General features: G+C 41.6%; 1 protein-coding gene and 1 long non-coding RNA gene across 6 annotated transcripts in view; both read right to left on the bottom strand.

The window, feature by feature from the left end:
• LOC118088364 (rho GTPase-activating protein 39) overlaps positions 1–13,388 on the bottom strand; it is a 79,124-nt gene that overhangs the window by 26,279 nt on the left and 39,457 nt on the right. For 4 of the 5 annotated variants that reach the window (XM_035121953.2, XM_035121954.2, XM_060277227.1 and 1 more), the window contains exon 2: positions 1,820–2,218. The exons of the other annotated variant lie outside the window; for it this stretch is intronic. In XM_035121953.2, the coding sequence (XP_034977844.2) occupies positions 1,820–2,218 (399 nt within the window). The remainder of the gene's footprint in view (positions 1–1,819; positions 2,219–13,388) is intronic. 5 annotated transcript variants of the gene reach the window in all.
• On the bottom strand, positions 3,596–13,384 carry LOC132592451 (uncharacterized). Its single transcript, XR_009557932.1, has 2 exons — positions 12,324–13,384; positions 3,596–11,932 (listed from the first exon to the last, which is right to left on the bottom strand). It is a non-coding gene; the product is annotated as an uncharacterized LOC132592451 (long non-coding RNA).

Below are 13,388 nucleotides of genomic sequence, written 5' to 3'. Positions count from 1 at the left end.
GTGCAGGGACAAGACAACAGGGATGTCTGCTGAGAGCCAGTGTGGTGTAGTGGTTAAGAACGGTAGACTCATAATCTGGTGAACCGGGTTCGCGTCTCTGCTCCTCCACATCCAGCTGCTGGGTGACCTTGGGCTAGTCACACTTCTTTGAAGTCTCTCAGCCCCACTCACCTCACAGAGGGTTTGTTGTGGGGGAGGAAGGGAAAGGAGAATGTTAGCCGCTTTGAGACTCCTTCGGGTAGTGAAAAAGTGGGATGACAAATCCAAACTCCTCCTCCTCCTCCTCTTTTCTCCATGCCCTGCTTATGAATCATTGAGCTGGCTTCTCCTGGAAACAGAATACTGGGCTCTACCTTTTTTGGGACTTTCCATAGGGCAGTTCTTAGGTGAAAAATTACTTACTGAGTCCATTCTAAATACCTTACAAGGGCTTCAGGTACCAGTGTTCACAGCAAAAATAAAGGGAAGTTAATTACTTTATTCAATTTTTAGGCCTCATAATTAGCACTCAGGATATAAGATCTGTCTTGGTAAAACCATGTCATTTGTGGAAAACAGCACATGACATATTTCCACATTTGTGGCCGTTCTGCACATGTGCCTAGTGCTCTGCTCTCCATCAAATGATTTAGTGGACTTTGAAGGCAATGAACGCAATTGTCATAGGCAGTTGGAAAGAGGCTTGGATATGATATGATAGTACCAAAACACTAGTGCCAGTTTATTATGTCTGAACTGACTGTAAGCCAAATGAGTTGGAGTTCATCTAATCCTTATCCAGAAAGTAAGATGACAAAGACTAAAAAGCTTTCAATATCAGCAAAATCAATAACTTCCAAGTTGCTTTTGTGTTCACAGAAGTCTTACAAAATAGAGAAGAGAGGACAAATGACACACAAACAACAATCAATAACATCACACAACAGACTAGAAATGTTTTGAAAACATTTCATGATGATTTCTGCAACTGTCCCAAGTTTTTCTAGACATAATTATTTTTACAAAATGATATTGTTATTAAGTTTATTCTCTGCTCTGAATCGCAATCCTTCACGGATATATTAATTTGTAAAAGCATAGATCACCCACTCTCAGGGGGACAGTTTAAAGCTGCAATCCTACACACATGTAACTGTAACCAAGCCCTGTCAAACACAATGGGGTTATCTCTGAGTAAACATGCAAAGGAATGTGTTACACATCTCATGCCAACTTACAGCCTTTACCCATTCTTCACACAAGCATGCTAATCTCATGAAGAACAGAAGGGGGGGGGAGAATGCCCATTAATGTTAATGCATAAGAGATTATTTCAAGTCCTTTCTCTCAAATTCAACAACTAAAGCCTAGTTAAGCAACTGAACTTCAACCTTTGCAGTTGCTCTCCTACTCTGTCTTTCCCATGCAAGCTACATTCAGCAAAATTTCCTTCAAGTGATGGTTTACTGACTATTGCTTATTACATTTGTATTTTGCCACTTCCCCAAGGAGACCATTTCATGTTCCAATATCACCCTGACTGGGTGATTTAACTGAGGTCTCCTTAGTCCAGCTCAAACACCCTGATTCACATAGCATTCAAAAGTTCTTACAATGAGATTTACTGAGATTGTTTTATATACCCTTGAGTTCAGTTACTTTTTCTCAAAAATCTTTCTCAAGGGGCACTTCCTGAGTAGGACAGACAACTTCAACTTGCCTTCTTTTCCATAGTCAGCAACCAGATCACCTTAGGACTAGCTCTGTCCTATGACTTTTTCTAGAAGCTGGAATGTGGATGGGCCCCTTTAGTTAGTTATATAAAAGAGAATACTGTTACCTTCCAGTCTCTGGTCTCTTCTCCAGGCTGTTATCCTCTTTATCCTTCTCCATCTCCTGCAAGAGAGCCATCTGGACGGGAGTGTTTCGCCCGTCACTACTTGTGCTGCCCCTGTGCTGGGATGTCCTGAAGTCAGACTTGGAATTGCGTTTCATGGCTTGGAGCTGAGCCAGTGGCACAATGTCACAACCCTGTGGCCTATGCCACACTGTCTGCTGTGTGATGGCATTGTAGTAGTAGAAACGGTTGTTGTTTTGGTCAAAGAGCTCCCACCACTGGTTCTCATCTGACTGACGAACTCTGAGGTTGGACGGTGGCTCCCAGCCACACTCGCCGGTTGTCAAGTTGACATACATTCTCTCTCGAGAACGGGGCTCAATGATCTCCACCCAATCTGAGCTGAAATAGCAAAAGAAAAAGGCAATGTTGGTCGGAGCCAACACACAATATAATCTTGTCCAGCGAGGCAAATGGCTGCTTAGGTGGTCTTACGGGCTCATGGCCACAGCGTAAAAACCAATTGATTGTAGAGCCTGAGTCAAACCTACATCTAACAATGATTACGCAGACAACCTTCCAGGTTTGAAACATGGATTTGCCAGCCCTGTGCAAAACATAGTTTAGCCACATCAGATTCCTGATAAAATAGTTGTTAATATGCCCAAGCCCAACCTGCAAATTGCACAGTAGTAGCCACATGAAGTACAACAGACAGAATTTCATACGATAAGCAATTTGTATGAAGTGGCTTCCCGTGTGGTTTAGAAAATTCTCACCATGGCAGTTACACACAAAGTCAATTTAAACAAAGTGCTGGCCACATGGGGAGCTTCTACCACATGGCTATATTTTAGATGCACCCCCCCCTACAATCTGCATGCATGACAGAAAAAGCACATTGTTCTACATTATAGGGGTTTTTCTTTTGTAAGAAGAAATAAAGGACAGTAACACATTTTTTACTCCAAAATGTTTTAAAGCATTAATAACTTGCAAGCTCAACTATCAAATCTAATTCAAAAAAAGCAATGCAAACTTATTTTTCTCCACTATGGACTCCTTCAAGTTCAACATTTAGACAGAATAAACTGTATTTGTTGAGATGATGGGGGCTTAGGCAGAGTTAGCAGAAAATTGTACCAGTCCCTCACCCTGGGGAAGGGGGCAGTGCTATGGGAATTAATGCCTGGGAGCCTTTAAATACCAAAGCATTGTTCTCACAAGTGTAAACAACAGTGGCTCCAACTTTGTCTGATCTGAATGCTACTGCTTTGTCAGGGAAATTCTTAGTACGCTCAGATTCCACTTTGTAATATTCAGCATGCCACAGAAAAATGTCCCCATTGAAAATCTGTATGCAGGGCCTCTCTGTAATGAAAGCAACTTTACAACAGACCAAGAAATCGCTACAAAAATGTGCTGCATAATTACGCACACAGCTGTGGAAGTCATTAACAAACTTATGTCTGCATTAAGCCATTTGCAGCTTCTCACATTTCCTTAATCTTTTCATTTATGTAAATGGTGAGCCTCTGGTTCCCTCAATCTAGCAAGCCAGGCCCATGTCAGTGAGCCTTATCCACCTGTCAGCCATCCCACATCATCTCTTAAACAGGCATAGGGATCTCAGTGCTGTGAATTCAGCACTCCCTCTGGGAGTGAATGTATGAGTGTGTGTGCCTGCATGGCTTGGTCTGTGAGAGGTTATTTAAGAATGTGTCTAGTGCATGTGTGCTTATGACAAGGGAAGGGGCAGAGGTGCAGTATATGATGTGATATTTATTTATTTATTTATGCATCCATGCTTTGCTTCATTCAGAAGATCAGTCAAATCAAATTTCATTTTTCTTTACGTTTTGTCTATCTTCCTCTGACCTATTCTCTGTTCTAATATCCTAACCCTTGGATCTTAACATCAGACTTCAAAATACGTAATTAGACCTGAATGCACATTGTTGGATTTTCTGAAATGTCAGCAGGAACTTCAAGACTCGTGTTTTTGAGAACCTATATATGGGGTCCCATTTGGCTTCTAGGCTTAATTCCTCACATCCTACAAATGTGCCCATTTCACTATGTCTATCAGTATCTATCAGTGATACCCCTCCCCACCCTTTCTCTACATATAAGCATCTGGGGACTTCTATTTCAGTGTATCTGAAGAAGTGTGCATGCACACGAAAGTTCATACCAAAATAAAAAACTTAGTTGGTCTTTAAGGTGCTGCTGGAAGGAATTTTTTTTATTTAGTATCTTGTATGCAATTCTAGTCTTTGAGCAGGATCCCTATGCCAGGATCTCAGTGTGGATTAGGGGGCCTGGTCCTACAATTTACTCTGGAGAGCAGTGAGTGGCATTTCCCCCTTCAACACAAATTGCAGGCTTATGCGTACGTGAATGGATGGGTGGGTGGTATGCAAGTGAGTGAGAAAGAAACGGAGTGGGGTTGCCCCATTCACTTTTGGCTGCAGCCCTCCCCACCACTGGCATGGGGGGCGGGGGGCGGAAACGTTTCTCACCCCAGCTCTAGGGCTGCTAAGGCTCTATATGTTTTAAAGGGCGCCCTGAACTGCAGAGGGGTGAACTATTCTACACAAACTGAACTTCAATAAGTATAGTTCAGGAGTTCCTGCCAATTGTTTTCAAATCTCAATGTTCAAACAAAATCAAAATCTTTAGGCTGAACACACAAACCATGATTGTTCATGATTTCTAAAACCAGTCTTTTAGCCTGAAGTTTTGCTTTTAAGCATGTATGGAATACTGTTGTCCTTCACAATCATGAAGGATGTAAAACTTCTTTAAAAAGGGTTGAAAGGGTTGAAAGCTACTAAAATTACAAGAACTGGCAATCATGGTTGAGTTTGCCTGTGGAATGTGTTTAACAATATGCCTGCAGTTATAAAATCTGCACACTAGGTGTCCTTGGACTAAAAGGGAGTTGTTTTTGGTCAAGAGTTTACCTTTCATTGCTGGTATTTCAATAAGTACCTGATATTATACAGACAACAAATGCCCTACAAATCAACAGTATCAAGTCAGATACAGTATCAAGTCAGATACAGCCTAGAAAGAAAATATCCTATACAAAATTAGGAATTCCTATAGCATAGATCACCCAAAGATTTTGAGTCAGGCAAACAAGGAACTGGTAGCTGGAGACATAGCTCAGGCTCACTCTTAGATGATATTTTATTTCCTATATACAGTAATTGACAGTGCCATGCATCCTTCTGCCATATTTGTGAATAGAAACTTACGAGCTATTCTGTTGCAAGTGAAACTCAGCAGACGTTCCACCTCAAATAAGGAGTGATGGTCTCTCTGCCCAAGTCCCCTAGTGATTTGCTACCATGTGAAAGCGCTAGCGCTAGCAGCACTGCTGCTGAATGCCCATGAACTGAAACAACATTGAAGTAAACAGAACACCAGTAGCTCTGTGGAGTACTGCCTCCTTTATAATGTCAGAGAGAAAGCAGCAGATCAATGCCAGCATCATTCGAATACTCTTGAGAGTTAAATTCAGGGTTAAGCACCGTTTGCGTACACTACATCTTGAGGAGGCCAGCTGAATCCAGTGGGCAACTGAAGTTCCAGGGACAATCATGCACACTGCCTTTCTACTTGCTGAAGCTGGAACCAGATGTCATTTGGGCAAGTGCATGGCTTCAACCACCTCCCAAATTGGAGGAGACCATTTAAAATGTAGAGATGATTGGCAGGTGGGAGGAGCAAATGCTTTATCCCTCCTATGCCAATGCCTGCAAACCCCACCCACCCCACTTCAGTTGCCATTTTGCTAGCTGAATTAACTTCCAATTTTGGAGCTTAGCTGGGGGGGAACCAAACTTTTAAATATTGTGAGTGGGGAAGAGTTAAATACTCCCTTCCATTCACCAATTTTCTGTTCTGCAAATGCCATATCCAACCCTCACATTAACTGCAGGGGCAAATCTAGAGTTGGGAACCAATGATTTCCTCTGTAACGTCTAATTACTGTAGTTCCAACTCGACATGATTCTTTACCATCCTTTCCCTTGTCTCAACTACTCTCTACCCTCATTGTTATGCTACCTTTCTTATTTCTTTCCATATGAGTCCATTTTTTATTCAACAAAGTAGATCAGGTAAATGACTAACTACAAAAGCCTGGACTAGACTGTGAGTTAGTAAAGGTGCGTGCTCCAGTTGCATGGGTAAAGAGCAACATGCATACATCACTCCAAAAACCCAAGGCAGGCATGATAATGTTGGATATTAGGACAAAGCAAGGCATGATAAGAACCATTCAAAGCTGCCTCTTTTATTGAAAGTACCTATCTGCTAGCTTTGCAGAAGGATGCAAATGCAACACGCTGGCTAATAACTGTTAGTAAATATATAATCGGTATGATGTCATTCAAAATATAGGAATAAGCCACTTTAAAACAATATATGTATCATACAACACATCTCACAAAATATACAAGTAACTGCAAGTTGTTATATGTATCAGAGTCAAACAAAAAATCAAACAACTAATTAATAGCAAGGAACGCCAAACCGTCTCTCAAAGGAAGACATCTCTCCAAAGTCTCAAAAGGACAGTGCATCCAGGATAGTTAAACTGTTTCGGAATAAAGTCTTCATCAGTGAATAATTATCAATGAAATATACATAATTATCCAGTGAGCACTGATCCACTAGTATGATCTTCACTAGTATGTATACATTCGTATATTTTGAATGACATCATACTGATTATATATTTTGTTGTTGTTTAGTCGTTTAGTCGTGTCCGACTCTTCGTGATTATATATTTACTAACAGTTATTAGGCAGCGTGTTGCGTTTGCATTTTTGTAGATGGTCACATTTTGCAACACAGGGGTTTGTGTTTGTTCAGCTTTGCAGAAGGAGGCAGAAAAGGAACCAAATTCAATTACAGTAAACAGAAAGTCACAATTCTGAGGTACTGTATAGACCTTGGGAGCAAACAGTTAACATTATAGTCTACCAGTTGCTTGAAGCACCCTTACTGCCAGAAAGAGCTAGTAGCCTCAGACTATGCAGCTGTCCCAAAAGGAGGTAACCCACCCCCAGGGTCAAAAATATCTGGTGCTACCTGGCCCTGGTTGCTGGGTAGTTCACTTCCAATGGGGACAAACACCACAGTATTTCCCCATCTAGTTACTACAGAACTTTTAAAGAGCAGCAGATGGAGCACAGTCACTTCTGCCTTTTTATTTAAACAAAAATCTTATATGTAATGTAAGTTGCTCAGGAGGCCAACTCTCGGGCAGAAAGGTGGGATAGAAATATTGTTAATAAATGCCTACTATCATGTCAATAAAAATATTCCGAATAAAGGTTTGTTCTCCTGCTAGAAACAATTTGCATATTATGTTCATGAACCTGTATCATTTAAAGTGACCTTATCTATGTCCCCCCCCCTTTGCTTAATTTATAATCTTCTAAAACCTTATTTGGTGAAAACTACGGATACAGTCTGATTGATACAAGAAGCCTGGAGAATGAGTAACTTTGCAAAGAGAAAGTGCAATCGTTTGGCTGAGTGTAGTGACTCAGAAAGGGGAAGCCTTAATGTACGGAATAACCCAGATGTGCTTAAAAGAAAAACAACTGATCTAAGGGCTATTAATATCCTTGCAATGAGCTCTCTTCTCTCTCCCTCCCCCACCTGCTCCAGCACTAGTGCCTGTATGAACAAGAAATAAATCAGCCAAATGCTCTGTGGGATAGATAATCACTTCATGTAGCAATGACCAGGCACCAGGTCTAATACTTTGCCTATAAAGTGGTTAATGAGTCTGTGAGTGTTATTTCCTGCCTTATCTCCAGCTTTCTTTGTCACACTTTTGGCATTTAACATCATTCTGAAGATGCTAGAATGGTCCACAAAAATGGAAATAGAGAACTGGAACAGACACTGCCCTACTTAAAAGATTCCGAACAGATACCTATCCAACCTTTTATTGCTGGCCTGTAGTTTTTACAGTTTCCACAAGCCATTTATTTACACGTCTCAAATTGCAATGCACAGCTGGATTAAGGGTAAATATTGGGCAATTTCCTATTCTCCTGCATTGTTGTTGTTGGTGGTAATTTGTTGCCTGTCCTTCACCCTAAGGTCCCAGGACGGATGGGTTACAACGTTAAAACACAATTTTTTAAACGGTTTTAAACAACTTACAATCACAAAAATAAGACGGGTCCTAAAAATAAGTGTCAAAAAGCCAGGGCAAAGAGGTGAATAACTATGGTGAGCCCTTGACTGGTAAACTCCGCATATTCCTCTCTCACCAGAGAGACAGTATATGAATATCCTGCCACAGCAACTGCAAGCTCAACACACACCCTCTTCTAGACTTCATACGCTGCTGAGGTTGGGAGGAGCTACACCCTCACCACCTCCACAGTAAAGCAAGGCAGGCAGTGAGCTGGTTCACACATAAGGTTAAACAATAGTTTGAAATAAATTATGATTTAATAAGCATTTGCTCCATCCTTACTCCTGACTGTGCTGCATGGGAGAGGAAACACACCGGGAGCAAGCCAGAGTCTGTCTTGCCTGTTCTGTGTGAAACCGGACTCATGGCTTGTTTCTCTCCAAACAAACCACAAGAAGCCACAATTTCTCATTGGTTTATTTGGAGGAAACAAATCATGAACCTGCCAAGGCCTGGGTTCACATTTAATGCAACTTGAATGCCAAACCAGACTGCGGCTTGTTCCGGTCCAGCGGCTTGTGTGAAACAGACGAGGGGTACATACACCAGACGGGGGGGACGCCTGCCCAGCCCTTGCCACTGATGCTACCAGAGCAACTCTACCCCAACCAGAGGAAAGCAGGGCCGTGCTTAACTGCCTGCCCACCCATGCCTTGGGGAACCTGAGTGGCCGGACGAGACCTTGGTGGGTGGAAGGTTCATGCCCCCTCAGAAATTTGTGCACCCAAGGCCCTCTGGCACACACACCTCCACATGACACCCCTCCAGTCTTCCTTCCCTCCCTGCACGGCACAGTCAAGAGCAGGCATCCCCAGACTTTGGCCTCCAGATGTTTTGGACTACAATTCCCACCATCCCTGACCACTGGTCCTCTTAGCTAGGGATCATGGGAGTTGTAGGCCAAAACATCTGGAGGGCCGCAGTTTGGGGATGCCTGGTCAAGAGCAAGGAAGGCACAAAGCACTTGTGTTCATTAAACCATATTGTATTTTAAAATATAGTTTAATGCTGCGAGAGGCTGCCCCCTAAATAACCATGTGCAAGCCTGTTCCATCTACTATTAATCCTTCTCAGATGATTCAGTGAATAATTGGTTCTCACTCCAGCCTGAGGATGTCACACCTTTCAATGAAGGTGGACTTTACAATTGGGACAGAGCTGCTGTTCCTTCATAGGGCTCAGTTTAAGTTTGACTGTTGCTGTATCCACATCAGAACTCTGCTCTCTTTTATTTAGCATTCAGCCTGAGTCCAAGAAGCACAGGGGAAAACAAAATCCTGCCTAATATGGGACTGGCTTTTTTCTGACAATTTTTGTGCTTCGGGTTCTGTACTAAAAATATCAAACCAGAATATATGCCCCTATAATTATGCTATAAACACCATTTGTTCCAAGATCTATACGAAAAGACACTTCATTCAGGAGTAACCTTTTCAGCCATACCCCCAGTTTCTACTGAGCGCTTTGACATGCTTTTCAGAAACCCCAAAGCCAACAGATATCTGCTCAGCTAGTCAGACTACACACTCAAGTTATACCCACCAAACCAAAGAGAGAATTGAAAAGAGAGCAGTCTGGGAGCCTTGAATACCGCTTAGGAAAACAAATTCCAGTCAGTGGTCCTCCAGAGAATGATCTGGTGCCAGGACCCGCTGCCAGAAAAATTGGTTTGCATGGCAGCAAATGGGATGGTGGAAGAGGTCAGTACCTTGTACTGTACAGCTTTTAACTCCTTGGCTTTGCTTAGTTAGTATGATTCATAATGCTTTGCATGTCATCGCAAGGTATTTGCAGCAGGAGCTTGCTGTGATGAAGCCCAAATACTTTTTCCACTCAACAGACACAGCTGGCTTTAGAATGAAGAGGATTTTATGAATTCTCATAGTTTAAATATCAGACTGCAAAGTGCAGCAACATAATCTCCACACTGGCATGAATGTGGACCATGAATCATGCCTAGCAGCAAATAGGAATCTACTATGTTTGTATAACGTGCTATTTAAGGTCCAATAAGCAGCTTTAGTTTTTGACTAGTTCTCTTGCATCATCGAGTGTTAAGCTTTCCAACATGTTAATTGCAAGGCGTTGTTATCTGTGGCAAGATAAAAAGAAGAACGAGTTGCACTACATAAAAGAAAAGAGAGGGGGGAAAAAATCTGTATTTAACAGTAGCCAGAATATTTTTTTTTAAAAAAAAATCTCATTAGGTACAAACAACATTGGTATCACTAATTTGTAGAGAATACTTTGTGTAAAAACTTCCCCATATCTACCAGCACCACTTCCCCTTTAGACAGTCATAAGGCCCAGAGTGTTCATACATGTTTTTGACCCAGCTGATCATGAGGCCCAAATCTCATGGCTGAGACACAGCACTGCATATGCCTGCTTCTCAACCAATCTACCCAGTCTTGTGACATATGGAGTAAGGGTGCAGAGATACCAGATGTCTGTGTGGGAGAGGAAACAGATCCGTATGGAAGCAGGCTGGCACACTAAACAGCACACAGTATATACATGGCACTGTGCCCATATGTTTCTTTCCTCACAGCTGTATAGTATGGAGCAGGTGGCTAGCTGACCACTGGTGTTCATGATGGCTGTGGGAAGTTCCAATCAATGGCCACAATCTGAAGTACAGTACTGTAAAACTAGTACTGTGAACATGAAGTGAGGCAGGCAATGTTAGAATTGATATTCCTGAATAGGAGTGATCCCCTCCTGACTAAACTAAAGACAATTTCAAAAAGCACATGTGGGACAAATATTTAAAGGGGGGGGGAAGAGATTTTGCATAATCCCAAACAGATCTTTGGATCTTAGCTACTGCAGCAGAAGATTTATAGCCTACCAAATGATTCCAGTCAAGTCAGTTGAGAAGAGGGTCTTAGTAAATCCCAGAATTGCTGGTGGTGAAAATAGTTTAATAAGACTATCCCTCTGCCCCAAGCCAAGTTCTGAGGGCAATTTCATCTATATAAAAGAAAACATGGGGGAAGCCGAAGGAGGAAATATAATAATGGATGACTCATTTTCACATTGACTAGGGGTTCTAGCTTAGCCTTCTCTCTCTTAGGTTAGGTTTCTATTTGCGGGGGATTTCTTTTTGGTATAGTTTCTAATAAGAACATTACATGATACAGCAACATCACAATGTAGATACAAGTAGGTGTACATTTGTAAACTAAACAGTTAATTTTATTCAGTCTATCATGCAGGGAATTATTTTGTTTGAATAAACATTCAGTCCTGTTAGTCCTCATCTGGCCGCTAACGCAGTATAGTCTAGGATCACAGGTTTACCTCTTTATCGTTAGTTTGTGAGAACGAGGCCAAAGATTTTCCAAGTTACAAGTACAAACTCGCAATGCTGGAAAGGAACCAAAGCACAATGAGAACTCACAGAGGATTCAGTAATATCTCAAAATGACCTCATCATTTCTCCCTTTTCTGACCTCCTTCAAGTCTTGCCAATTGGAAAAATGTGAAAAGACGAATGTCAGAAATCAGAAATTTAGTTTTACTGCCCTTGCTCTTTGATTTTTTTTTTTAAAGAAAGTAGCACAGAGCCTGCTACTTATGCCTGTGGTGCTGGTTTTCTAACTCGGAAGAGTTACAAATAATCAGATGATTATAAAAGAGCACAAGAACAATTTGTCTCACATTCTGTGAAGGCTTTTAAGAGTTAGCAAAGCAGGAGAGCCATTTCCTACTTTCCTCTGATTTTTAGAATATTTCTCATTTATTTTACTTGCTCAACAATAGCAAAGGATGCCTATGTTCTAATGTACCAACAACAAAAAAGCAGTGAAAAGAAGGGGGATAAAAAACTTTGACGGGAGTACCCAGAGACACACCATTGACGAATTACTATCCATTACCACCTCGCCAACCTAGCAGTTAGAAAGCACCTCAAAATGCAAGTAGATAAATAGGAACCGCTACAGCGGGAAGGAACCGCTACACCGATCAGAAGGTCGGTGGTTCGAATCCCTGTGACGGGGTGAGCTCCCGTTGCTTGGTCCCAGCTCCTGCCAACCTAGCAGTTCGAAAGCATGTCAAAATGCAAGTAGATAAATAGGAACTGCTACAGCGGGAAGGTAAACGGCGTTTCCATGTGCTGCTCTGGGTTGCCAGAAGCGGCTTTGTCATGCTGGCCACATGACCTGGAAGCTATACGCCGGTTCACTCGGCCAATAATGCGAGATGAGCGCGCAACCCCAGAGTCGGTCACGACTGGACCTAATGGTCAGGGGTCTCTTTACCTTTTACCACCTCGCCAAGTCAGTATTGTGTTGTGACAGGTCAAACTATAGTTTGAATTATGCTTTTGCAAAATAATCATACAAAACACTAGTATTTTAAGGGGATGTTAACAACCTAGGATTCAAATTTATCATGTTTATGGTGTTTACAACCTATCAAGAGAGCCAAGCACACCAGGGCAGGAGAGGTAATCGATGCAAAACCTGTAGCCTTAGCCTTCACAGATGTAAAATTCCAACAATCACGCTGGAAGATGTTGAGAAGTGCAACAGAAGTCCCCTACTAGACCATAGGCCAAAAATGCATTGTCAATTCCCAGATGAAATCTGGAGATGGTTGCGGAAAGGATAAAACTCTAACCCCATGCAATTAACTGTATAGGCTATTTAATATATTGTCCAAACCAGTATTCTATTTGCTGCACTAATCTCTTGTTTTTCTAAGCTAGGCATTGGAAATCTCATACACTATATGAATAAAAAATGGTTAGAAAAAAATGATATCACATTTCGTTAGTTCATCTCAGGGGAAGGGCTGTAATCAACCTCTAACATCTTGGGGAAATGGCCTGTTTTTTCCTTGAGTCCATTTGTGAAGCATAACTGTAAAGACATTCATTTCAGTTGGCTATCATATATTTCTACCTTTTATTTGAAACAAATAAATAAAAGTGCAGCTTGGACAGATTTTAATGGGAAAGGAGAACTAGCCAGGGATGAGGCATAATCTGGAAACGTCATTCCATCTAGCTGCAGCACAGGGAGGGAGGAAACAGGACAAAGACCAACTGCATTTTGTTTATTCTCTCTCTGAATTATTTGTGTTCAAACTGGCTCTTAGAATAATTTTGTAAATTTAATAACTGGTGGCTAAGTCTGCTTTACCCCTCTTCCCTCCACGTGTCTTCCTTTTGTGTTGAGTCATTTCAACTGTAAGCCTGTGGGGTGGCAACTGTCTTGTTTACTGAACTGTTCTGAAGAGCATAGAAATAAAATCTTAAAACCAACAGTTTTGGAATATAAAACCCAGAGAATGGTTATATACACAAAAATGAAGAGATTAAAAAACAAACAA

Source organism: Zootoca vivipara, chromosome 7 (assembly GCF_963506605.1).
Source record: "Zootoca vivipara chromosome 7, rZooViv1.1, whole genome shotgun sequence".
Lineage (NCBI taxonomy): Eukaryota > Metazoa > Chordata > Lepidosauria > Squamata > Lacertidae > Zootoca > Zootoca vivipara.
The sequence above is the reverse complement of the archived record's forward strand: the minus strand, read 5'-3'. Positions and strand labels throughout refer to the sequence as shown.